At 43.0% G+C, this 27,995-nt stretch overlaps 1 protein-coding gene across 3 annotated transcripts in view; it reads left to right on the plus strand.

Annotated features, from left to right (window-relative positions):
- STRIP2 (striatin interacting protein 2) overlaps positions 1-24,038 on the plus strand; it is a 44,048-nt gene extending 20,010 nt beyond the window's left edge. For 2 of the 3 annotated variants that reach the window (XM_029233939.1, XM_029233940.1), the window contains 8 exons: positions 1,908-1,982; positions 2,658-2,755; positions 3,213-3,339; positions 6,145-6,245; positions 9,577-9,643; positions 17,665-17,769; positions 18,658-18,862; positions 21,365-24,038. In XM_029233939.1, coding sequence (XP_029089772.1) covers positions 1,908-1,982; positions 2,658-2,755; positions 3,213-3,339; positions 6,145-6,245; positions 9,577-9,643; positions 17,665-17,769; positions 18,658-18,862; positions 21,365-21,615 — 1,029 coding nt within the window. In that variant the 3' untranslated portion in view covers positions 21,616-24,038. Of the gene's footprint in view, positions 1-1,907; positions 1,983-2,657; positions 2,756-3,212; positions 3,340-6,144; positions 6,246-9,576; positions 9,644-17,664; positions 17,770-18,657; positions 18,863-21,364 lie in introns of those variants that run through there. The other variant, XM_029233941.1, reaches the window with a different exon arrangement.
- The last annotated feature ends 3,957 nt before the right edge of the window (positions 24,039-27,995 follow it).

Below are 27,995 nucleotides of genomic sequence, written 5' to 3' on the forward strand. Positions count from 1 at the left end.
AAATAAATAAATTTATTTTTTTAAAAAAGAAAGTCTTTCAAGAAGAAGGGGGTGATCAGCTATGTTAAACGTTGCTAATAAATGGTGCTTGATAAGACCTGAGGTGCCCATTGACTTTGGCAACATAGAGATAACTGGTGACCTTGATAAGAGCAACCTCAAGTGAAGTGGTGGGACCGGAAGCCTAGTTGGAGTGTATTGAAAAGGGAATGTAAAGAAAGGAGGTAGACTTAGTCAACATAGACAAACCACGTAGAAGTTCTGTTGTGAAAAGGAAGGTAGAAATGGGGTGGTAGCACAAGGAGGATGTGGGTCAAGGGAATGTTTTATAGCTAGGAGATACTGGAGTGTGTTTGTGTCCTAAAAGGGTTGATCCAGGAGAAAGGAGAATTATAGAACTGATGCATTCGATAAAGCAAAAGGATGTGAGCACCAGCGGAGGGTAGCCTTTGATAGGAGCACGGGTGGTTCATCCTTCATGTCAAGAAGGAAGGTAGAGACTCTCTGATAGATCTGGTGTTGAGAAAATGAGGCTGTGCCTGTCTGATTGCTTCTGTTTTGTCCGTGAAGTGAGAGGTAGGGTCAGCAACTGTTGAGGGGCTGTGGGATGAGGGGATTGGTTTGAAGAGAGGGGAGAACGTATGAAATAGGCCTTTTAGAGAACAGCAAGGCAAACATGCAGGATTGCCAGGGTTATTATCCATTTAGGCAGCAGAATAGAAGGGGCCTGGTTACTCCTCCTTGCCTCAGGGTCTCATGGCAGTGACCCTTGTCCTGTAATAGAGCGACCTGGGGGTGGAGGAAGGACTGCACTGGCCAAAGATGACAGTGGCCTGAGTAGCCTCTTGATAAAGGGCTACTCTGATAAAGGGCTTAAGTGGGGTCATCACAAGGACAGAGCTGTGCATGAGGAGCCTGGTCAGAAAGGAGGAAGGGATGTTGTAGAGGGTAGTGGAGAAGGGAAGAAAATAGTTTCCACCGAAAATTTTCCCTGCTAATACCCCTTCCTGCCTCTCCAGGCCTTTATTAACCCTCTCTGTTGAGTCACCTACCTCTCCTTTCTGACTTTGGAGCAGCCCAGAGCTCTCAGATGGCCTCAGATTGACACCATAGGAAGTGCTTCTGTGTGGGGTATCAGTTCCAGTGTCCCAGGCGTACCTGTGGCCTGAGCTAAGCCCAAGTATGTCCAGCAAAGCAGTAGTCTGAGCCAACTCCTTGGTGGGAGTTCTTTTTTTTTTCTTTTAATAAATTTATTTATTTCTTTATTTATGGCTGCATTTTTCGTTGCTGCCCGTGGGCTTTCTCTAGTTGCGGTGAGCGGGGGCTACTCTTCGTTGTGGTGAGCAGGAGCTACTCTTCGTTGCGGTGCACAGGCTTCTCATTGTGGTGGCTTCTCGTTGCAGAGCACAGGCTCTAGGCATACAGGCTCAGTAGTTGTGGCACACAGGCTCTAGAGCACAGGCTCAGTAGTTGTGGTGCACGGGCATAGCTGCTCCGCGGCATGTGGGATCTTCCCAGTCCAGGGCTCGAACCCGTGTCCCCTGCATTGGCAGGCGGATTCTTAACCACTGCGTTGCTGGGAGTTCTGACTCCTGACCTAGCAAGAGTGACATAGAAAGAATTCTGGATTGATTCCAGATGACAGGACAACCAAAATCATAGATTCTCAGGGCTGGAAGAGCCCTCAGAGGTCATCCAGACCAGCCCGCTGATCCTAGAAAGAGGAAATTAGGTCTCAGAGAGGGAAAGTAACTTACCCAAGGTCCTACAATGAATCATTAACACAGCTAGGGTAGGAATCCTGATCTGACTCTCAGATCTTTTCCTGCCACCCTCCACCACCAAGGAAACATAGGTTTTGGTCAACTGGAAAATGGCCTGGGCAAACTGTATGTTTCTTGCCATAGGGGGAAGAGGTAGTACCAGAGACGCCATGTGAAATCCTCTACCAGGGCATGCTGTATAGCCTCCCCCAGTACATGGTAAGGAGATGGCTGGGCCAGAGTTTCCCTTCTCAGCTGTGAGGAATAGAGAGCTGAGAGCCCTCTTAAGCTGAGCCATCTGTCATTTGAGCTTGCTTCCTGAGCCTTCACCCTTCGGGCAAGGCATTCCCTGAGCTTTCCTCAGGGCTCCTCCCAGAGGAAGAAGGACTTGGCTATATTCCCAAGTCCTTCTTTGCGAGGGGTGGAGAATGAGGTGGGTCCCTGCAGGATGCATAGGGGGCCCTCCTCCTAAGTAAGTGCCTTAGTCCCCCTGAGGTCTGCCGTGGCCTCTGGTGTCCTAGTTGGCCTCAGGCTATGATGGTGAGGACGCTGATGGTCTGAGGTAGAGGAAGGAAAACGGTTGGGGAGGGAGATCTTGCTTATACTTCCCACCTAATTTCTAGGCATTGCCCCTCTCACTCTGTTCCTTCAGTCCTCTTTGGAAAGAGCAGTCTTGAAGCAGAACAGCCCATAAGCTCCCTTCTGGCTCCTTAGCCTCACAGGCAAGCCTGTCAGGACAGGGCACCTGTTTGCCCTTCTGGAGGCTGGGCAGATTTGGTTATTGAGGGAAGAACTTAGAGAAAGGCTTTAAAACATTTCTCTTAGGGCTGTTGAATTGTGGAAGAATAACCTTGTTGAATGGGGGGGGGGATTTCCTCATTTTCTACTTCCCAGATTGCTCTACTTAAGATTCTACTGGCTGCAGCCCCTACATCCAAGGCTAAGACAGACTCTATCAACATCCTGGCAGATGTCCTGCCTGAGGAGATGCCGTGAGTGCTTCAACTGGGGCAGCTGCTAAATATTAGCTACCTTGTCTGCAGGGTCTCTTTAGTCCCCACCTCACCTTGTTAACACTTACAGGGATTGTCTCCAAAGAGATCTCCTCTCTGCCACCAGTAGCCCTTTCCACTGCAGTGCTCTCTGCTCTGCTCTTTTCAGCTCAGAATTGAGAGTCTGGAGGGTAACATCAGTGCCAGTTACTGGCTGCACATGTATGTGGGTGGACATTGCCAAGGGATGAGCTTGCCAAAGGAGAGAGAAACAAAGAGATGAGAGGAGCTTTTCTCCTGACTCATAAGTGGGAACTCTGGAGGTTTCCCTAGGACAGTTCAGGTTTCTGAAGTTCTGGCTCTCTTGTGTTTATTGTATCTGACCCAAATACCTGGGTCCTCGTAGGCCTTGCTCTAAGGTCACCCTCTGCACTGACTCTTCCTTTCCCCGTTGTAGCATCACTGTTCTCCAGAGCATGAAGTTGGGCATTGATGTGAACAGGCACAAGGAGATCATTGTAAAGAGTATCTCTGCCCTGCTCCTGCTACTCCTCAAACACTTCAAACTGAATCATATCTACCAGGTGAGCAGCTTAGAGCGCTTCTCCACATGTCTCAGGTGTCCTCCATGTCCTGTCTCCCAAAGGAGGAACGAAAGGGCCTTTGAGGTCCAGCTAAGCATCTTTCAGCCTTTCCTTTGTCTCACGGAATCCAGATACCTGTTGCACAAGCTTGGGGTGGGAAGTGGGGAATTGTCCTAGAAAGTTGCAAATGTCTGTGTCCTTTGAACATTATCCAGCGGTTGTGCATAGGAATCCCTAGCTTCTTGGGAATATGCCCTGCCAGCTTTGAAGCAATGGACGACAGGATTCAAGCATGCCACAAAAAGGGGAAGTGGGGGAGTGCTGAGCATACTTTTCTATATGTGAAGCACTTTTTTTTTTTAAATTTATTTACTTTTTTTATTTTTGGCTGCGTTGGGTATTCGTTGCTGCTCGCAGGCTTTCTCTAGTTGTGGTGAGCGGGGGCTACTCTTCGTTGCTGCGCGTGGGCTTCTCCTGTTGCAGAGCATGGGCTCTAGGCGCGCGGGCTTCAGTAGTTGTGGCGCACGGGCTTAGTTGCTCTGCGGCATGTGGGATCTTCCTGGACCAGAACTTAAACCCGTGTCCCCTGCAATGGCAGGCAGATTTTTAACCACTGCGCCACCAGGGAAGTCCCGTGAAGCACTTCTCTAACATTTGAGATGTAATTCTATATAAGACACACTTCTGGCTGTTAAGGGCTTTGAAGTTTTGTAAAGGATACAGATGTATAAATAGCCAATTATGGCGTGATAAGTGCAGTTATACAGGTAAGCCTTGGCTGCTATGGAAACACCTAATCCAACCTGAGGTGGAGAAGATGTGACTTCTAACCTGAGTCCTAAAGAAACAGATGTTAGCCAGGATATGGGAGTTGTCAGGGAAAGGTAGCAGGAAGCATTTCAAGCAGAAAAGCTAATTTGTGAAAGTCCAGAAGGGAGAGAGCAGAGTACCTTGGAAACTAATTAAATGTTGCTGGAGTTCTGCCTGGAGTGGAGGGAGTGGGGATGTCTGGTGATACATGAAGCTGGAGGGGATGGCAGGGAGCAGATCATAATACATATGCTAGCACACAGTTTTGAGTACTTACAATGTGGCCAGCACTCTGTTAAGTTCATGTAAGATCTCTTTTAATTCTCTCAACCCTACGAGTTGGGTCTTATTTTATTCCACTGAGGCTAAAAAAGGTTAAGAACCTGCTTCCCTATGAAAGCACTGTTTGCCATGCTAAAAAGTTTGGACTTGGTGCTATGGGTGTTGCCAGGATATAGGAGAACATGAGGGCAGTGAATGCATGTTCTCTGTGGTGAGACATGGAGAGGAGAGGGAGCCTTCTCATTCCTGCACAGGGCCTCTGCCTCATTTTCCTCCTAAGGAGTCAGAACCAAGCTTGCTGGTAGAAGAGCAGGACCTCAGAGTGCAGGGAAGCCCCTCCAGGGTATGTGTCCATGGCAGGTTTGACTGTACAACCAGGATATTTCTCCACTTTCGTACATTCAGAGACATCTTTGGGTGTGTTAGGTGCCCTGAGTACTCACACTTCTTCTGCCAGTGTTTGCTGAGCAGCAGCAGCGCTGGAAGAAGTAGGGATGGATGAGAAACAGTGCTCCTAGTAGAAAGAGAACTGTGTATGTGTGCTTCTGTCTGCTTCTTTTGGTGGGCAATATGTGGATCAGCAGCCAGACAGGTGGGTGGCATGATGGGTCTTGCCCTGGTCAGTGCATCCTGACAAGGCTACAGACATGTCTCAAACTGAAAAATGTTTTCCATCACTTGATAGTAGGTATGCATTGGCTTCTCCATCTGAGGCTTTGGAAAATACCCTGGGTCAGCTGCCAGGGAGAAAGTATTAAGGCAGAAGAGAGAAATGGGCAACACAACCTGACTCCCCACTGCTAACCACACACCTGAGCAAAGGGCAGCTTAGCTTGCTGCCATGGCTATTTCTAGGTGATCAGGAAGAGCTAAGGGATTTAAAACACTACAGTTTTCTGCTTTTTCAACCCAGTTTCTACACTTCCCAGCAGTCTAGGTTCTGGATCTGGAGACAGACTGTGTCTGATGTTCCTCTGTGTATCATGGGCAAAATCCAGGCGACACAACTCCATGACACTGCCCCAATAGGTCTTCCTGGATGCAAACCCCATCCAGATTCAAGAGAGCAAAATGTAGCCCTATGTTCTGGTGTTCAGCCCATCAAAAAGATCTTGGACTTATTCTCAGTGTAGTATCTGTGGACTGAAGGACTCTTGTTGATTCATTCATTAAAATACTGATATTCTAAGTATGGGGGCTAATATAGTGAACCAGACTCACGCTGGAGCCCACATTCCAGTGGTTCATTTGGTTACTGTGTGCCGTATCCATCCTGACTGAGTGATGCCAGCAGTTGCTGGGCTGCACCTGTTCCTGCTATATCAATCACAGTTGAAACCCTATGAGCCAGAGCTTTGGTATGGAAGACAACTCCCTCAGGGAGCCTTCCTTTCCTGTAGAGCTTAGGAACAAATCTCACAGCAATTCTTTCTATTTATCTGGAGTGGGATTTTCTCTCTGGCTTGTTTATGTTTTGTGCTTTTGGTCAGGTGCTTGCAACATACACACACTGCAGATTGTCCCCTCCTCTGTAGGATGGGCTGGCTGAAGGTGGTTCTTCCCACTTCCCAGACAGGAAGACTGATAACACAAGTGGACAGTGGATATTCTTAGGAATGGATATTAGAATTGTACTTGCCTCTTTTTTTTTTCATACAGACCTTCTATTCTCCCCCAAATAAGCATCCTTTCTGCTTTGATCTTTTAATTCAGTTTGAATATGTATCACAACATTTGGTATTTGCCAACTGCATTCCATTGATCCTGAAGTTCTTCAATCAAAATATCTTGTCCTACATCACCGCCAAAAACAGGTAAGAACTCTGGACAGGTTTATTTCAAAGGGATATTTGGGATGGTTGAGAAGTTACATCGTCTCAGAGCCGACTTTCTGTTCTCCTGGTGTCCCTGGTCCTTTCTATCTTAGAGCTGTCACTGTCAAATTTAATTTCCTTGAAGTGCTACTGGTGGGGTGTATGGTTTGGCCTCTTCACAAAGATATTTGTATTTTAATAGTTTTGAAAACTGAAAATGCCATGACTCAAAGAAATGAAACTGCAACGATGAAATTTCAGCCCTGTGGCAGAAGGATCCAGAAAATATTTTTTGTGAAGCATCCTACTTGTCTGGTCAGCCCTAATTTTAGTATAAATCATAAGTTGGATCAATCACACTACTTTGTAAAGTGTTATACAGAATTTGTAACTAAAGATAAATAATAGAACCTTACTTAGATCAATTTGTAGTTTAAAAAAATACAGGATATTCACATCCATTATTTCATTTAATCTCCTCAGTAGTGCTGAGACATACCACAATAAGTTTTATTCCCATTTCACCAATTAGGAAACGAATTCAGAGAGGTTAATTGACTTACTTAAGGATAACATGCTAGTGAGACCCCTTAAGTAAGCAGCAGAGGCAGGGTTAAAGCATAAATTGCTTTCTGATCACAGTTGCTATGGATTGCTCCAGCCAAGTGGGGACTTGGGAGGTTAACAGAGTAGATCCTTGTTCCTCAGTTTGCTACTTACACAAAAACTAGAAGCATGATAATCAGTAGAGTTGACCAGAAGTGCTTTACCAGAGGCAAAGTTCGTAAAGTAGAAGAAGGCTGACCTGACACTTGAGGTGACTGGAGAGGGGCTAGGAGATATTGCCCCACCAGTCTGTCAGCACGGCCAGAAACTCCACCCTGGAGAGGCAGCCTACTTATATGTAGTTTAAAACACCCAAACAGAACCTGAAGTCACGGGACCTGGATTCCTGACCTGGATCTGCCACTTGCTAGCTGTGTCATCTCAAGTGTAAGACACTTTGTTTCTCTGAGACACAGTATTTTCATCTTTAAAATGAGAATAATACCTACTCTGACTATATCATAGAGCTTTTCTAAGCATTAGTTAAGATAAACATAGATGAGAGTGCTTTACTTTTCCTGTTTGGAGGAAGCCTTGGAGAATGGGTTTTTCCTAACTGCAGAGAGACTTGGGCACCACCCCCCTTAAAAATGGCACTTATGGGAATTCCCTGGCCAGTGGTTAGGACTCTGCACTTTCACTCCGAGGGCCCGGGTTTGATCCCTGGTCAGGGAACTAAGATCCCACAAGCCGTGTGGCACTGCCAGAAAAAAAAGACACTTAAGACATACTAGTTGGGTTACCGGGGAAAATGAAAGTGTAGGTCGGGCTGGGTAAGGGTCACAGCTTCATGAAGGTACCTGTGTGTATCAGTCAACCCTCTTAGTGATAAGGAACCAAAAAGAGCTGGACCTGGCTCACACAGAATGGGAATTTGTTAGGAGAAAATGGGCAGTATATCATCTCGAGGAACCTAGGACGGAGATGCAGCTCTGGACCTCAGGGTTGGTCTGTAGCATAAGGAGCCCAGGAAGCTCTCCACCTCCATCTATGGCCACCAAGCCTCTGTACCTCCACTCCAGTTTTTCCTCTCTCATTGACAAATAGTTTTGTCTGCTTCCTAGGCCACTTAGTGAAATATGCCCACATGAACTAAACATATTCCTGTGCCACTTCAGAGGTTGAATTGGCTCTCAAGCCCTGTTCCACATTCCCAGGGTTAGAGGCCCACCCTTGGATCAATCAACTGTGACTGGGGAGTGGGGTTCACGAACTAAATGCCCCCTGTACCATGGGCCTAGAAGCAGGGGCAGACAATCCAATAGGTGTCCATCAGGTTCAATTTGGAGTTAGAAGGGTGGTCGTGCCAGACTACACCGTTTGCTAAGCTTGGCCTGGATACAGTGGTCCTCTCATGCGTTACCTGTAAGCTTTACTGTTGCATGATCTTGAGAACTTGAGCACCTATAGCTCATTATTGCAGTTTCCTCATGGCTCTTACAATCTAGATATCCTAGAAACTTGTAACTTTATTTTATGCCCCCTTAGGCTAGAATTCAGTACAATGAGATTGGAACAAATCCATCCTTGATTTCCCACCCTCATTTCCTGGTTGCCAGTACCTACTTTGCCATGGGGCTTTGTCAGTGGGAGGTGGGTAGATAAGTAGATGAGCCAGCCAAGAATGTTTATCCTAATGGAGTAGTGCAGAGCCCTGGGAGAATCCAGTAGGTAGGTCCACTGCCCTCCCCTCTCCTACCTTGGTTCCCTTAGGTTACCTTTGTGGGTTTCTTGGACAAAGGTCAACATTTCTAGTCAAATAAATTGTTGTGTTTTGCTTGGATAGAAGTTTTGACTTTGAAATGTAGAGACAGGTTGAAAGAACCCCATATTCCTCTTTATAGCCTATGCTTTGCCAACATCCTTTACCCATTTCCAACTACTCTGGTTCGGATGGATTGGTGTTTAAAACCTATGGAATGTTGGAACCAGAAGGAGCATTAGAGATAAGCTAGTCTAAATTCTGCATTGTACCAGTGAAGAAGGGAGAAAAGGAAAGAAAGAGAGCTGTCATTTCGAGTGACCGTGTCCTTGTCATCATGTGGTGCCTTATTTCCCCTGCTGACTCATGCCTGCTTCCCTGGGCTCACCGCAGAGTCTCTAGCTCCCTTGCAGTTCCCCACTGTCTGTTTTGGGGGCAGATGCTATTACCATTCTTGAGCTACTAGATTGGCCCTGCTGCAGGAAGCTGCCTCTGTCTCAAGCTTCCTGTAGGAGTGGCTTCTGTGATCATTCCCCAGAGCTCCTGAGTTTCAGGAACATCTGGTAAGAGACAGAGGAGAGGTCTTCATTTCATTCTCACTTCCACAGGTTGTTATTATTGGGATGAGTTTGGGCAGCATCTCTGGGAGCACAATTTTATGTACACGCATACACACAAGCATACACTTAAATCCAGAAACACAAATGCACACAAGCTTATGTATTCCTTTAAAGAAGGGAGGAGAAAGGTGGCTATACAGAGGCTCTCCTTCTGCTTTCTCTTGCCTCTGTCAGATAGGGGCCAGCCTGAAAGAATTCTGTTGGTTCCTCTCATGGCTATGAGGAGAGGAGACTGGATCTGGAGTTGCCTGGCACCAGAACCCTCAGTTTCAGCTGAAATCACTAAGCAGTTTTGGAAATAGATGCAGCCTGCTGAAGAGAAATACCTCCTGCCCTTTCAGATATAGCCATTTGCTGCCATTGCCATTTACTTAAAGCCTGTCCTTATCTCTGCATCTTGCAGTATCTCAGTCCTGGATTACCCATGCTGTACCATCCAGGATTTGCCAGAGCTTACTACGGAGAGTCTGGTAAGCAAGTGGGGATTTGATACCCTTTGAAATTACCAGGTGGCAGAGGTTGGCATTTGCTCTTCCTTTTCCTCTCTAGCCCCCTAATGCCCTGGTTTGGGAGTCTCAGATCAGTAGAGGCATATTGGCAAGAGCACAGAGGTAGTAGGGGTTTAGAGCTGCTGACCCAGTTGAGAAAGATTTGGAAAAGCTAAGCATAGCATTTTGTAGAGAAAAGGGTCAGTGAAAAACACTGAGGAGAGGAAATTTAGAAAGATAATGGGACTGAAATTGAGTGTGAACATCTGTGATAAATGGCAGGAGAATCTCTTCTGGTCTAGCCTAAATCAATTATCTGTCTTCTTTCTGCTGTGCTACAGAAAATACCCAGGGGTGTGTACTTCAGAAAATACCTTACCTAGGTCTCTCTGAGGCAAAATTCAATATGGCCACAGAAGGATGACCCAGAAAGTTCCTCATGCTGGAAACAGTTCTAGGCAAATCATAGAAGTCCCTCAGTTATTCTGAATCCCATGAAACTGACTGATGAACAGCATGTTGAAATCAAGTGTCTATCTCATCTCTACAGCTCTTTAGATATACCTCAGCCCATACCTTCACCCTGTTGCACTGTAATTGTTTATGTGTATCTGTTTCTCCATTTGACTGAAAACTCCCTAAAGGAAGAGGTAGTATCATCTTCATTTTATATCCTCAGAGTCGAGCACCATGTTCAGTACACGGAAGGACCTTAATAAATGATCAGATGATGGCACCTGTGTGTGCCCCAACCCCTTGTCCCCCAACTTTAATACCTGCAGGATGTCACATCAGAGAAGTTTACTGTGCAAAAGTAGAATGGTACCTTCTGTGGCACAAGTTTTACAGAACCATAGGATTCTTGGCTGGAGGGGACCTGAGAGCCGTTTGGCCAAACCCCCTATCTCAAAGATGAGAAACCTGAGGGCCCAGTGGATGAAGTGACTCGTCAGGTCCACTCCTCATGACAGACCCTGAATTAGAGAAGGACCCATGTCCTGAGGCACTAAGTCTAGCACCTTTTTAAGCACCGGGGCAGAGATTCCCTCTCTCACTTAGATGTGGTCTCAGCAGCCAAGGAAGCTGGGAGCTTCTTACCTCTGCAGAGAGAGGTAATAAGTTGTCTAACCCTGTTTATGATGTTTCTCAATCTTTAAAACAACTGTATGAGGTTGGTATTCGTGTTTTATAGATGGAGAAGTTAAATAGCTGCCAAAACTTTATAGTTGAAAGTAGCAGAGCCAGGGTGGAGACATGCAGCCCTGTCATTCAGAGTTGGAATGAAGAATGCACTTTCTCACAGAAACAGTGGCACAGGGATAGCATTAAAGCTCTACTCTTAGTAGGGTACTTCAAAACATAAAGTCGGGCTTCCCTGGTGGCGCAATGGTTGAGCGTCCGCCTGCCGATGCAGGGGACACGGGTTAGTGCCCTGGTCGGGGAAGATCCCACATGCCGCGGAGCGGCTGGGCCTGTGAGCCATGGCCACTGAGCCTGCACGTCCGGAGCCTGTGCTCCGCAACGGGAGAAGCCACAACAGTGAGAGGCCTGCATACCGCAAAAACAAACAAACATAAAGTCAGCTTTTATGACCTGAATCAATTTCTTGATACAATGTGTTCTCTTTTCTCAATCCCATAAGTAGGAATTGATGGGAACTAAACTTTCTTATCTCTTCTGATTAACTTTTTGGGATATGAACAGAAAATTATTGAAATACTTGTTATGCCTCTGAGAAGACTTTATTGTTATCTAAAAGTAGGTAAAAGCATGGAGCTATTCTTGGGCTTCCCTGGTGGCGCAGTGGTTGAGAGTCTGCCTGCCAATGCAGGGGACACGGGTTCGTGCCCTGGTCCGGGAAGATCCCACATGCTGTGGAGCGGCTGGGCCCGTGAGCCACAACTACTGAGCCTGCGCGTCTGGAGCTTGTGCTCCGCAACAAGAGAGGCCGCGACAGTGAGAGGCCCGCGCACCGCGATGAAGAGTGGCCCCCGCTCACCACAACTAGAGAAAGCCCACGCACAGAAAAGAAGACCCAGCATAGCCATAAATAAATAAATAAATGAAATTTTTTTTTTTTAAAAAAAAAGCATGTATCTATTCTTAATGAAAAACAGATTCATGCTAGGGATTCCTGTCCTTTCTGTGAAGCAACAGTGGCGCCTGGTGGTTTCATTTGGTAACCACAGATTTTTTTATTTTTTACTTGAACTTAGAAGTATTTCCCTGAGCTCAGTCATGGACTTAACTAGCAAGTTTACTCCACATAGATCCTCAGTATAGTGGTTTGTTTATCTAAACTGATGGCTTCTGCACTCAGAAAGGAGTAGTGTTTATATGAGTAAGATTTATGTCTTTTTCAGGCTCAGTGAATTAATTGTAAGCACAGAAAATGTACTGGCATTTTAAATGTATAGGATTTTCTTTAAGTAACATTTCAATTTTTTTTTCTGACTTTAAAATTGATATATACTATTGCAGAAAATTGGGGAAATACAGAAACATACGGGAAAGAAAATAAACCACTGTTAATATTTTGCTACAGTTAACCATATATATTTATATATTCACTCATATATACAAACACAAATTATTTAATAAAATAAGGACTTTACATATGTTTCAATTCACATAGTAAAATTTAAATGTTTACAATATGATTTTATTAAACATTCTTAGAACATGATTTTTAATAGCTATATATAATATTACACTACTTAATTTTTAAAAAATGATTGTTTTCTACTATTGTTGGGCATTTATTTCAGTGTTCTTTGTATAAATCCAAAATGAACATCCTTACGCATGAATCTTTGACCTCATCTCTGATTATTTCCTTAAGATAGATTCCTAGAAGTGGAATTACTTGGCTAAGGTAGTCTTGATTCATATTTTCTCAGTTTCCTGTATTTGAACTGAGTTCAACTTCATTTGGAATTCCAACTACACATACAATGGACATGAAATAAAGGCAAAGTTAATGGCACATTAATTTCTACCGTCTTCTCATCTTGTCAAAATATCTAGCTCTACAATAGGCCATCTTTACTCACGTACTGAAGAGTTTCCTCACCTACCTGGTGCAGGAAGCCTTACAATTTCTAGATCTCCAAAAGTCTGTATTCAAATTCAATCCACTAAACTAGGAAAAAATTAAAATTAAATTCCAAACATAAGAGAAGGATGGTGAATGTATGATTGTGTGGAAGTTAGGTATGGTCTTTAGAAGGAGGTTGCTAGAGAAGGCAGTGGGTATGGCCTCAAGTACTGTAGGATGCTCAGCATCTGGGTGGTTGTTTAGAGCAATGGTATGAAAAATAGGGTGTGCAACATGATGCTTTAGGGGTGGGATATATTAGATCTTTTGTATGTATTAATATCCTTTTTTACTTTATATGTAATTTATAACATATATCATGTTATTACAACAATGCATTTATAATTTCTAACTAAATATACATTGTATTTTGGAGTCATTGAGTATCAGACCTAGAAGTTTCTTAGTATCTTGCCCAGTCTTACCCTCTACTGATATGGAAGCAGGTGGAGTGGTGAAGTGTTGTCCAAAGCAGAGGGTAAGAATTTGCATGACCTAGCCATTTGCAAAGAAATATTTGTCATTTCCTTTCACATCTAGGCAAGTGAAATTATTAAGTTAATTCTTAAAAGGTAATTCATTGCAAAATTCTTCAAATTTGGGTATGATTTATATTCAGAAATACCTATAAAAATATGTTCATATCACTTAAATTTATATACGTGATCCTTTCATCTATCTTTATTAGACTTCCTAATCCAGATATTTACAGATGTTCCAGAAGATTTTTGTTATTGTTTTTATTTTTGTTTTCTTTATGTTCAGGTATTAAGGTCTCTAGCATTCCTTTTAGGCATTATTTAACCAGTGATTTGCGACCTCCTTAAATAAAAGTCTTTGTTTTGACATTCACCATCACTATTTAAAACCAACATCACCCTTAGCATTATTGTTTCTCTATCCTAGACAAAATGTGAACATATCATAAGGTATATATCCATTTTCCATGAGGTATTTATACAGAGGAAAAACCATGGATAAATGGTTTTTTTGCATTTTATCGATTTTCCTGGTTGTCACCCTTTCTGTAATGGGGTGATTTTTTAAACTCACATGCCCAGGTCCCTCCCAGGGCACAAGTAGTTTGCTAAAGCTCCCCAAATGACTCTGAAATTTTCTTTTGTCCTTCCTCCATACCTCCTCACATCACTTTTGAGAATCATAACTCTTATGATACCTAGATCTGGGTCCTTAACCTAGCAGTAACTTAATCAGAAGATGAACAGTAAATAAAGACAAAGTGTTAGAATTCAGTAAATACTGGAAATCTATGTTCAAGCCCTGGTTGGGGCACTTACCATGTGACCTTGGCCAGACCACCTTCCTCTTTCTGGACCTCAGGTTTTGCTTCTATGGATAACAGCCTTGGACTAGAACAGCTAAGTCTCTTCCAGTGCTCAGATTCTAACCAATCTGATTTCCTCAGTACAAAAGGAAGAAACACTCTGTTCTTCCTTTCCACAGTCATCTGAGTTAATTATCCACTTAATTGTCTTAAGCCTGTTTTTTTAAATATATTTTCTTTTTCTTTAACATTTTAACTTATTTATCTGGCTGTGTCGGGTATTAGCTGCGGCACGCGGGATCTTCATCGAGGCATGCGGAATCCTTCGTTGTGGCACGTGGGTTCTTCGTTGCGGAGCACGGGCTTCTCTCTAGTTGTGGCGTGTGGGTTTTCTGTTCTCTAGTTGTGGCACGCAGGCTCCAGAGCACATGGGCTCTGTAGTTTGCGGCACGCAGGCTCTCTAATTGAGGCGCCAGAGCTCAGTAGTTGTGGTGCGTGGGCTTAGTTGCCCTGCAGCATCTGGGGTCTTAGTTCCCCGACCAGAGATCGAACCCGCGTCCCCTGCATTGGAAGGCGGATTCTTTACCACTGGACCACCAGGGAAGTCCAGAGCGTGGGTTTTTATTTGGCTTGGCTCACTCAGCTGAGCTATGGATGGATCTTTGAGAGTAGAACCCTTGTAGGGCCTTAGAAATGCTCTGAAAGGGTAGGATGTGGTTGCTAAACTGAATCTTCAGACCAAATGTATATGCAAACAAATATTTATTTGTGAGAGTGGAACATGGGCAATTCTTTTTTAATTTTAGCTGGTTGAAAGTGAGTAAAGGTCTTGCTTTGGATACTGCTAAGTACCAGGAACAAGAGAATACAGCCAAGTGCTGCTGTTCACAAAATATATCCCCATGAAGAAGTTTGCATCTTATTTAATATGCTGAGTCCTGAAAAAAAAAGAGGAAGGAAGAAGGTAACCTGCTTTATTTAGTTAGTTAGTTTTATAAATTTATTTATTTGGTTTTGGTTGCTTTGGGTCTCCGTTGCTGCACACGGGCTTTCTTTAGTTGCTGTGAGCAGGCGCTACTCTTCATTGTGATGTGCGGGCTTCTCATTGTGGTGGCTTCTCTTATTGTGGAGCACGGGCTCTAGGTGCACGGGCTTCAGTAGTTTTGGAACGCGGGCTCTAGAGCACAGGCTCAGTATCTGTGGCACACGGGCTTAGCTGCTCCGCGGCATGTGGGATCTTCCCGGACCAGGGCTCGAACCCATATTCCCTGCACTGGCAGGCAGATTCTTAACCACTGCGCCACCGGGGAAGCCCAAACCTGCTTTAAATGAACATAAAAAGAAAAAACTCTCAATACAGGCAATTCTGAAAGGGCACCCATGGACCTTTTTCTGGGAAAAAGATTATTTGTTGGGCTGGAAGAAGGGAGAAGGTTTGAGCAGGGCTCCAGCAAAGAAGACAACAAGCCTGGACTCAGCTCTCCAGAGAGAGCCGCTGACCAGCATGTGTGCTTTCAGTGCCCACTCCAGGCAGCATCTGGTGATGCAAGAAGTGGAGTTATAGACATCAGGGAAGCATTATCAGAGGGAAGGGCCCTGGGCAGGTGAGACTACCTTCAGGAGGGGACTGGGGCAGCTCTTGGGACTCTTGAGACTCAGCTCTGAGAAAAAGGCAGCCACAATCAGCATTCTCTCCCTCAAAACTTTAACTTTTAAGCCAACTGGAGAAAGTAAGCCACAGAATTATTGAATGGTCAGAGATAAAAGGATCTTAAAGGTTATCTTAGTTCAGCCTCTTACAGGAAACAGGGAAATTACTTGCCTAAGGTGATACAGCCAGGGCTGAAGCCATAACCCGTGTATCCTGGTGCCTACTCCAGTGCCGCTTCTCCAAGACCATGCCACTACTCCCATATCCCACAAGGGATGCAAGTCTTTTTATGCAGCTACCGTATTAGAAGTCAGGATGAAGAAAGCTCACAGCTGAAATATACTTACTTCTCTCACGTTTTTGTTTCCCCTGCTTCTTTTTAAAACATAAGCATTTAGGAGTCTGCCTCCTCTGTTAACCACACAAAATGTAACATCTATAAAACCTGATCTGTTTTGCACTAGAGTGGAGGCTCCCATGGAAGTCTCTCTGAGAACAAAACAGCGGGCTTCCCTGGTGGCGCAGTGGTTGGGGGTCTGCCTGCCGATGCAGGGGACGCGCGTTTGTGCCCCGGTCCGGGAGGGTGCCGCATGCCGCGGAGCGGCTGGGCCCGTGGGCCTTGGCTGCTGGGCCTGCGCACCTGGAGCCTGTGCTCTGCAACGGGAGAGGCCGCAGCAGTGAGAGGCCCGCGTACTGCAAAAAAAAAAAAAGAAAAAACGCTTTCCTGGGACTAGTTCTAAACACAATATTGAACATTTACTAGAGGAAGAAGAACATTATTATTATTATTTTTGGCCGTGCCGTGCGACTTGTGAAATCTTAGTTCCCTGACCAGGGATCGAACCTGGGCCCCTGCAGTGAAAGTGCTGAGTCCTAAGTGCTGGGCCACCAGGGAATTCGCAGGAGAACATTATTTCTAAACAATACTTCTGAAAAGTTTCCCTGCACCTTTTTGATCCTCAGTCTTATTTCTTTCTTAGGAGAGCCTAATATTCTCAAAAGTCTTGGCTGTTCATTCCACAGTTGATGTATGTCTGCCTTGCTTGCTTCAAATTAATTTGGGAAAGGAGGGGGTAATCTTCCACTCACCAGAAAGCAGTTCACTTCTACACATCTCCCACTCCTACATTCTCTCACATTGTAGACGTGAGAAATTTCCAAGATGTTAGTTTGACCACCAGGTGTGTTAATTGATTTATATAGCTTCTGACACCAGTATATAGGTGCAAGCCCCAAAGCCCAGACTCTTATTTTTGTCCCTGAAAGATGTTTCTATGAGTAGTTACCTGTTTCTGATCTGACATCCATCTGTTATCTCTGGTTGGGTGCTCACAAGCTATCAAGAAACATTCAAGAGAAACACCTGGTTCCAATAAGCCATCTGCCGTTTTTCCTTCCATGCTAGAGAATGAAGCAGTTTACTGCAATATGGTTTGATAAAGGAGGGTGGAGGTTGATTTTTTCAAGAATTAATTGTAATGAATATCAGATCCATACAATATATAGGATTGGCCAAAAAGTTCGTTCGGGTTTTTCTGTAACTTACAAAACCCGGAGGAACTTTTTGGCCAACCCAATAGTTTGAAATCTACCAGAATAACTCTTAGCAATTATAAACATAGCTTACTTAAGTGCAGAGTATATGGGGGCAAAATTCTATCATCTCTTTTCTGATGTTAAAGCAGAAAGCTACACAAGAAAGCTTGCTTAAATGAAGTTTCTGTGTTCATGTACCATCTTTCTAGCCAGTACTTGCTCTAGGTACAGAGTCTTCCAGGATTGGCAGCTGTGTGTTTTCAGTTGAAGAATATTGCATGCCTTGATGCCTCACTATGTGAAGAGCAGGATGGAAAGGAGGTAGCATTTCATATGGAAGGCCTCACCTAAACTGACCAACAGTGACTTCCATACTTCTGTGGGAAGGAATGCCTTATAGGTGTTGAGATAATGATGAGCATGCCTTATTGCAGGAAGCTGGAGACAACAACCAGTTCTGCTGGAGGAACCTCTTTTCCTGCATCAACCTTCTGAGGCTGCTCAATAAACTGACCAAATGGAAGCATTCCAGAACCATGGTGAGTGGAGCTTCAGATCATGGTGTCCGCCTAATTGGTTTTTTTTTTATCTTTAGTAAATATGGACTTCTCGCTTTGCGAGCTTTATAGATAGACACTGAACGCTCCATAAGACTTAGCATCTCCTAATTCTGGTTACTTATTCTATGATAATTATTTACCGGTCCATTTCTTTTCAGGGAGCTGAATATGGACCCTCCCTCAGGGCAGCTGTGGTAGGGAAGTTAGCATTGTATTTTGGATTATAGTCATGCATCTCAAATGATACAAGTCTAAGATTATTCACTGCAGCAGTTTTTGTAATCATGAAAGATTGGAAAAAACATAAATGCTCATTAATACCAACTGGTTAAATTATTTATGTACATCCTTATAATAGAATACTAATACAATCATTAAAAAGAATGCGATGGTTCTGTACTGCTGTGGAATAATTTTCAAATATATTGTTAAATAAAAATCAAGGACCTGCTGTATAAAAAAATATAAAAAATAAAAATAAATAAAATTCAAAAAAAATCAAGGTATGGAACAAGGTGAAAGGGTATGTAGTTGCTATCATTTTTGTTAATAAAAGTAACATACACATACATAGAATTATCTCCAGAGGATACACAGAAAACTGGTAACAGTGGAAAGGGGATGTGTGGCTGACAAAATTTTTTTGCACTTTGAATATTAGAAATTTTGAATTGTGAAATATAAATGGAGTGCTTCGTCTGTTCTTAAAGACTAAGTCTAAGTGGAGCTTGGACCATAGATTTTCCAAAGCTCCCCAGGGTAGTCTGAGGTTAGCCAGGTTTGGCTTAATTTTTCTGTGAGTTGGAAATTCCAAAGAAACTTTATATCTTTATCTTTCTTCATTCTTATCCCTCTTTAAATGGGCAGATGCTGGTAGTGTTTAAATCTGCTCCAATCTTAAAGCGGGCCCTCAAGGTCAAACAGGCCATGCTGCAACTTTATGTGCTGAAGCTGCTAAAAATACAGACCAAGTACCTCGGGCGCCAGTGGAGGAAAAGCAACATGAAAACCATGTCAGCCATTTATCAGAAAGTACGCCACCGCATGAATGACGACTGGGCTTATGGGAATGGTGAGTATTCTCAGAGCTTTTGACCTCTGGGAGTTGCCCAGGATTGAAACAAAACTAAACAAGCATCTCTACTCTTTTGGTATGAATTGTTACATATTTTAGATGAGAAAATATATGATTATAGTCAGGTGCTGTAACAAACGTTAAGGCACTGCCTCAAATTCCAGCACGTACCCTGTCCCATGTAAACTAAGAAAATCCATTTTATAGAACAAGTCAATTGAGGGATAATTACCCCTTTTCAAAACATTCCTTTAAGTGGCAGGTTTCTCTGAGAGATTTTTTTTTAACATATTTATTGGAGTATAATTGCTTTACAATGGTGTGTTCGTTTCTGCTGTATAACAAAGTGAATCAGCTATATGTATACATCCCCATATCCCCTCCCTCTTGCGTCTCCCTCCCACCCTCCCTATCCCACCCCTCTAGGTGGACACAAAGCACAGAGCTGATCTCCCTGTGCTATGCGGTTGCTTACTGCTAACTGTTTTACATTTGGTAGTGTATATGTGTCCATGCCACTCTCTCACTTCGTCCCAGCTTACCCTTCCCCCTCCCCATGTCCATTCTCTACATCTGTGTATTTATTCCTGTCCTGCCCCTAGGTTCTTCAGAACCATTTATTTTCTTTTTTTAGATTCCATATATATGTGTTAGCATACGGTATTTGTTTTTCTCTTTCTGACTTATTTCACTGTGTATGACAGTCTCTCTGAGAGATTTTTAAAAATAAAATAACCTTTTATTATTACAAAGCAGTTAGAAAATACAAGGAAGCAAACACTTTACAATATTACCATATTTATGCCATATTTGAACCGTCCAAAGATTGCCACCAAAATCTTATTGTATGTTCCTACAGATTTTTTCCTCTACATATACACATACATTTTACTTATTTATTATTATTATTATTTTTGGTTGCATTGGGTCTTAATGCTGCGCATGGGCTTTCTCTAGTTGTGGCAAGCGGGGGCTACTCTTCGTTGTGGTGTGTGGGCTTCTCATTGTGGTGGCTTCTCTTGTTGTGGAGCACGGGCTATAGGCGTGTGGGCTTCAGTAGTTGTGGCATGTGGGCTCAGTAGTTGTGGTTCACAGGCTCTAGAGCACAGGCTCAGTAGTTGTGGCACACGGGCTTAGTTGCTCCACGGCATGTTGGATCTTCCCAGACCAGGGCTCGAACCTGTTTCCCCTGCATTGGCAGGCAGATTCTTAAGCACTGCGCCACCAGGGAAGCCCTACATTTTAAGTGAAAGCAAATTGTGTATGCTATTTTGTAATCTTCTCTTTTTTTTATTAATTTTAATTGGAGTATAGTTGCTTTACAGTGTTGTGTATAATCTTCTCTTTTTAGTTAACATTATTTCTACCTTTCTATATCAGTACATTTTCATTTTATCTAATAATCAAGTCCATGTTCAGAATTTCCCAGTTGCCCCAAAATATTCTTTAAAGCTATTCTTTTCCAAGTCATAATCCAACCCAGGACCGCAAATTTCATCTGATTGTTATATCCTTTTATTTGTTTTGAATCTAGCAGGGTTCTTTTCCCCCGCCCATAACACTGACATAATTGAAGAACTAGGCCAGTTGCTCTGCAGAATATCCACCTTCTGGATTTGTCTGCTTGCTTCTTTTTTTTTTTTTTTTTGGCTGTGTTGGGTCTTTGTTGCTGTGCGCGGGCTTGCTCTAGTTGCGGCTAGCGGCGGCTCCTCTTCGTCGCGGTGTGTGGGCTTCTCATTGCGGTGGCTTCTCTTGTTGCAGAGCATGGGCTCTAGGCGCGTGGGCTCAGTAGTTGTGGCACGTGGGCTCAGTAGTTGTGGTGCACGAGCTTAGTTGCTCTGCATGTGGGATCTTCCCAGGCCAGGGCTCGACCCCATGTCCCCTGAACTGGCAGGCGGATTCTTAACCACTGCACCACCAGGGGAGCCCCACCTCATAATCTTAACATAAGCTGCATATAGATTTTTCGTGTGCTGGAGGAGGTTCCATGGAATCAGGAAAGTCTTCAGTAACTGGTTCATTCTGGTTCTCCTTGTTGTGCCCCTTCCTGCCTCTTACCATTCCTTGAAAACTGTGATTTTGTTCAAGTGGGAAACTCCTATTCCTAAGGAAAGTTCAATAAAGGGAACTGAGATGCTGTTTTGGAAAATATAATACATATAACTAGCAAGAAAGTGAAATAATGGAAAGGAAATACAATAAAAAGAAGTCTACCTCCCTCAGGGCCCTCATTTCCTTCTCAGCGGTAATCACTGTTAACCAGTTTCTAGACTCTTCCAAAGATAGTCTCTGCATATATAAGCATATGTATGTGGGCATGTGTATATTTTTTAAACCTGACTAGCAGCGTGTTATATACTTAACTTTGTACATTGCTTTTTACAAAAAAGGAAATTCTGAGCAGTTGCATTGTTGGTATCCCATAGACCATGCTCTGTGGGAAGAGGAGCAGTGTCCTGAGGTGTATACATCTTTTTCTTTCTAATCTTCCCAACACAGACATCGATGCCAGGCCGTGGGACTTCCAAGCAGAAGAATGCACCTTGAGGGCCAACATTGAGGCTTTTAACAGCCGCCGGTATGACAGACCCCAGGACTCTGAGTTTTCACCTGTGGATAACTGCCTGCAGAGTGTGCTGGGGCAGAGGTTGGATCTGCCTGAGGATTTCCACTACTCATATGAGCTCTGGCTGGAGAGAGAGGTTTTTTCACAGCCCATCTGTTGGGAGGAGCTGCTCCAGAATCACTGACTGAGCTCTTGTCAACAGGCATCTGATAGATGGGGGTTGGCTCCAATAAATGGTGCTCTGCCTACCCTGCCCACTCAGCCTTTGTTTCCAGCTCTAGGAGTGCTTGTCCAGGGTAGCAGTGACCCAGGCTTAGGACATCCAGTGTAGTTCAGGACTATTATGGGAGCAGTTAGGCCTGGAGATAATACAAGGCTGGGAGCCTGACTGATAAAAAATTGATCTAATTGCCCTGGGGTCATTTGGGTGCCCAGTTGCCCTTGAAATCTCCTGCTGGATCAGTCCTGGACAGGCTCTTTTGTGGGACTGCTCCCTGCTTTCGTCTTGCCTAGAACCAGGCTAGCCTTTGCTGGCCCCAAAAGTGAGAATAAGTTTACTATGGCATTTGACTCATGGCATTCATCATAGGTAATGGGAAGTGCAGGTCATAAAATAGGGAGAACATTTCCTTCTTGCTCACCGTGAATTACCAGAGGTTTGGCAAACCCAACTTTGAAATTAAGTCTGTATTTTAAATTTAAAATTCTGACACCTTTTCTAAAATCATTAGCTCTGAGATGATTTTTAGAGCAACTGCATCTTCTTTGTGAAGGATGATGATTTACTATTACCTAAATACTGCATGTTATAGAAAGGTATATTGTGTAGTGTTTTTTCTTTATTAAGAGATCTATGTTCAGTGTGAAAAGTATTTCCTTGTGTACTCTGTATAGGGCATGGAGTGCTCTGCCACAACCAGTACAAAACAGTCAGGCCTCCTCTAAGGATGTTTCATGTTTTTCTGAAACTATTTCAGTCTTAAAATGACTTGAGTACATTGCAGAAAATTATTCTTTTCATCCAATTCATTTTTAAATGACAAGTTATCTACAGGAGGTTTTATTTATTGAGATGGCATGTCCATTTGTGCTTGTGATTGATTTATTTTTTTAATTGAATAGAACAGCGAGAGCATCACAGGTTACCATTTTTCTTTGTCTCCTATGTTGATTAATGATTTTTTTTCCCTTTTTACTGCTAGCAGTTTCAAAGTGTCATGTGGGTATTTAGCAATACTGTTTCTACCTAGAAGTATTACGCATTTCTTTGAAAATGTAAGGGTTGATGTACCAACCTCTTTAAACTTCTCCCTTTTACAGCAGAATCACAGTCTTCCCAACCGAAACATGGTTTTTAGAAAAGTTTCTGATTCAATCAGGATCATCTTATTTCTCTTCCGTCCTCAGAATTATGGCATCCATACTTTCAAGCTTTTTTACTTTAAATGCCCCCACCCTGCAACATGGACACTACTGAATGTTTTTTATGATAGCACCAGGCCACTTTAATTGTGCCAGGACGTCTAGTCAAAATCAGCTTATTTACTCCATCCTTTGTAAACCACAGTCTCTTTTGAAGTCAGGATAGATTGCTAATGATTTTCAAAGGAACTATACCAAAATTCTGATTATAGCTTGAATTTCACTCCTTTGTGCTTTACGGGTAGCAGGATTTCTGTTTTTATGGTGAGGTCATGAAGAATGTAAGTATGTAATGGATAAAACTTAAAATAGTCTGTAAATTTTGTCTGAGTAGGACAGCAGTCCTCATTGCAATTAAAGTAATTTACTGAGTATATCATTATTGAACACTATTGAACCCTATTAACCTATGATTTTAATGTGATTTAAGTGAAAAGACAACTTTCAAGGAAAGAACAATTATCAGTCTATTTATTTTGAATAAACAGTATATAGTATTTAATTTAATCAAGAGCAGATAAGTTATCCTCTTAAAAATATGCACGTGGGCTTCCCTGGTGGCGCAGTGGTTGAGAGTCCGCCTGCTGATGCAGGGGACACAGGTTCGTGCCCCGGTCCGGGAAGATCCCACATGCCGCGGAGCGGCTGGGCCCGTGAGCCATGGCCGCTGAGCCTGCGCATCCGGAGCCTGTGCTCCGCAACGGGAGAGGCCACAACAGTGAGAGGCCCACGTACCACAAAAAAAAAAAAAAAAAAAAATGCATGTGAATTCTTTCCAAGGCATAGATGTATGCTAAACTTTAACATTTCATATTTTTTAATAAATCTTCTCTAATGGAAATTCTCAGTGCAGATGGAAAAACTGAGGCACCAAAGATAAATGATTAGTTTCAAATTACATCATTTTTCTACTGACTTTCTGGGACTAGCATTCAGGTACTGATAGCCAGCCCCATATGTTACAGTAACTGATCTGAATCTCCCAATTTGAGAATACATGTGTGTGGTTAGGAATAAATCAGAGTAACCAACCTCCAATGGTGATTACTGTTACAACACAGAAGAACATTATTTGAGTGATTTATAAAGTAGAAGATTTTTATTTGTGAATATTTCAGTAAAGTTTGTGTTGATTGTTGATAACACTGTTTCTCTACTGAAGTACTTTAATAAAAAGAATTGTACTGGAGTTAGAAATTTGGTCTTTAACTTCTTCAACACAAGAAAATCAAGACATTAGATCTAGAAAGGAAGGGTATAATTAGAGAGATGAATATATAAAATCTTGCATTAGTATTCCCTGGGGCTAGGCTGATATAAACAACTGCAAAATCTCAGTGGCTTATGACAAACATTTTTCTCTTGTTCTTGGTTCTGGCAAGCAGCTGCAGCTCTACTCAACTCAATTGACTTGCTAGATTAGCTCTGCTCCGTATGTTGTCTCATTCTGGCACTAGGCTGATGGAATAGCCCTTACCTGGGACATACTGTTCTCATAGTGAAGGGCAGGAGCAAAAGACCAAACCGTACCACGAAAACACATTTAAAGCTCCTGCTTGGGGACTTCCCTGGTGGTCCAGTGGTTAAGAATCCATCTAGTAATGCAGGGGACTTGGGTTCGATCCCTGATTGGGGAACTAAGATCCCACAATCTGTGGGGCAACTAAGCCGGCGTGCTGCAACTACAGAGCCCACACACTCTGGAGCCTGTGCACTGCAACTAAGATCTGACGCAGCCAATAAATAAATATTTTTTTTAAAAAGAAGAAATTCCAACTGAACAAACACTACTCACAGAATAATAAATAAATAAATAAAGCTCCTGCTTGGATGTGGCACAAGTTAAATTGCTCATAGTCCACTGGCAAAAAGCAGTTCACGTAGGTGAGCCTAACATTGGTCCAGAGAAGCATACTACCTATAGGGAGGCAAGTTGCATATGGGTAGACAGTGAGTCAGAGCAGCTTCCCAGGGAGCTCTTGAGATTGGTGGTGGGACTATCTGAGAGATTCCTTTTTTTTTTTTTTTTTTTTTTTTTTTTGGCCACACTGCACAGCTTGCAGGATCTCAGTTCCCCCATCAGGGACTGAACCAGGCCAAGGCAGTGAAAGCCCGGAACCCTAACCATTATGCCGCCAGGGAACTCCCTAGAGATTCTTCTTGAGAATATCAACAGCTTTCCAGTGAATATTTGAAAACACTCATTTCAGTGCTTTATGCTGATACTTGCAGTGTGGCTTTCTTGACCTTTCTTGCCCATAGATCCCCGGCTCTTCCGCCTAACAATTATTAATCATTGTTATATAAAGACAAGTGTTTTGATGGTTTCTGTTTTTCCCCCAAGTAGTGGTAAGTTAGAATTCATTCCTCTAGTCCTTCTTGAGATGACCCATATTTACAATAAAACTAGCTGAGATTAAGAATGCACCTGTGGGGAAATTCCCTGGCTATCCAGTGGTTAGGACTCGGTGCTTTCACTGCCAGGGCCTGGGTTCAATCCCTGGTTGGGGAACTAAGACACCACAAGCTGTGCAGCACCGCCCCCCCAAAAAAAAAGTTCACCTGTGCTTTTGGAACAAAAATGACACTTGTTCATACAACAATCAAACTCACGACTTTGATCTCATTGGATGCTATAATTGATGAGCTCTGTAACCACCTAAATATCCTTAACTTTTTTTTCTAATTAATTTTTTTTTTTGGCTGCATAGGGTCTTTGTTGCATGCGGGCTTTCTCTAGTTGCGGTGAGCGGGGGCTACTCTTCATGGCAATGCAAGGGCTTCTCACTGCTGTGGCCTCTCCCGTTGCAGAGCACGGGCTCTAGGACCGTGGGCTTCAGTAGTTGTGGTGCGTGGGCTCAGTAGTTGTGGCTCGTGGGCTCCAGAGTGCAGGCTCAGCGGCTGTGGCACGTGAGCTCAGTTGCTCCACGGCATGTGGGATCTTCCCGGACCAGGGCTCGAACCTGTGTCCCCTGCATTGGCAGGCAGATTCCCAACCACTGCGCCAACAGGGAAGCAATCTAAATATCTTTATCTTTTGCCATATTCACAGGTTTCAGGGATGAGGACATGGACATACCTTTTGGAGGGCCACCATTCAACCCACTAAAACTCATCAGACACTAACAAATAGCAATATTGATTCATTTACTCTTATCAGTATTAGAGGTTTAAGGCAAGACCCAGGGAAGTTATTTTTATCTAGAAAATACTTGCAGCTATTGATGTAGTCAAAGGAGATTCAAGTAAAGAAAGAGTTTTAGGCTTGGGTAGAGGATATGACATGTGGGAACATGTGTAAAACTGAAGAATACATTTATGTATTGGTATTTTTGTTAAGATACATGCAAAAAATTCAAATGATTTTCAAAGTACACAAAGAAAAATTAATCTCCCAACCCAGATCTCTTGTCTCATTCCCCAGAAGTAATCACTGCCAATATTTTTTTCTATTTTTTATTCTTTCAGAAAATCCCCATGATAATACCCATCTCCTCCTCATCGACTTTTTTTTTTTTACAATTAGAAGCACAATGTACTGTTCTATTCTTGCTCTTATCATTTATCCTGGAGATCTATTTTTCTATATCAATGTTCTCTTCTATGACTATAAATTTAATATATCAAATAATTAAATCAGATAATTCTTCCCTAACACTGCTTTCAGACATTTTCTAGCTAGGAAGAAATGTTATACGAAAGGGTATAGATGGGAAGAATAGGGTGTGTGTGTGTGTGTGTGCGTCTGCATGTGTGTATGTTGTGCTGGTGGATGAGGTGAAGGGAGATTCACTCAGTTCTCATAGCAATAGGCCAAAGCAATCTGAAATGTAATTTCCTACAAGCAGTTTTTCTGGCCATTCAGACACCCCCAGATCCTGTAAATGGAATGAGATTTGGCCTGAGTGGGCTATGGGGAGATGTTCAGCCTATTTGCTCCTTCAGTAATTAACCAGATTTAAATTTCAAAAAGGAAGAATTTTAAATTTTTACTTTTATAGAAAAGAAAATAAAGTCTTTCAAAGGAACTGCAAGAGTACAAAAGTCATCCCACCTCTGCTCAAACACCTTTGGTGACTGTGACTTTCTTACTAAATAAGATAGCGCCATCTGTCCCCTTGCCTCCAAATGGAAACATTACTTTGAACATTCTGTAACTTTTTGTTCAAATGCTTAATGGAGCTGTCAGGACAAAGATTCTCCATGTGGATGCCTGTGAAAATATGTCTTTGCTGGAAGATGTGAGATGTTTTACCCAGAAAGGCCGTGCAGCATAAGGGCTCAGATTGACAGTGCTGGACCCAACTTGGTGAGTTGTTATACCCAGGCTCTGCCTCCATTAGCTGTGTGATAACTGACTAGTTATTTCATCTCTCTATGTCTCAGATTCCCCATCCATAAATGGGGGTAATAACACTACCTACTTTCTAGAGTTGTAAGGATTAAATGTGTCAATATAATAGTGCTTAGAATAATGCTTGTTAAACATGAGTGTTCAAAAATTGCTGGTTATTTCCACCTCATTCCCCTCCCTATTAAAGAATCCCCCAGCAAGAATAATAAATAGCATTTAAATTCTCTAGCTCAGGGATCAGCAAACTATAGCGCATGGGCCAAAACTGGCCCACCAACATTTTTATACAGCCTGTGAGCTAAGAATGGTTTTTTATCACATTCTTAAATGGTTGAGGGGAAAAATCCATAGACAAAAAATACTTTATGACACATGAAAATTCTATGAAATTCAAATTTTAGTTTCCATAATAGTTTTATTGCAATACAGCCACACTCATTTGTTTACATGTTGTCTATAAATGCTTTCATTCTACATCAGCAGAGTTGAGTAGTTGGAAAAAAGAGGACATGAGAACTGAAAAGCCTAAAATATTTACTGAGTTTGCCAACCCCTGCTCTAGATAGTTTCCTGAGTCTGCCCCGCCTGGTCTTACTGTACCCCAAGGTTCTCACTGCTGGGACCCTAGTAACTGACCAGAGATTATCTACAAAGAACATTTTATTTTTTCTGTAACCTCCTCTTCAAAATGAGGGCTATACTGGGTGAAGTGAACAGTGCTATACTGTTGAACTTAATGAGATAAAAAGAAAAAGAGAAGGAAGGGAAGGAGGAAGGGAGGGAGGAAG

Source organism: Monodon monoceros, unplaced genomic scaffold (assembly GCF_005190385.1).
Source record: "Monodon monoceros isolate NGI ecotype Baffin Bay Population unplaced genomic scaffold, NGI_Narwhal_1 Super_Scaffold_2, whole genome shotgun sequence".
Classification (NCBI taxonomy): Eukaryota; Metazoa; Chordata; class Mammalia; order Artiodactyla; family Monodontidae; genus Monodon; species Monodon monoceros.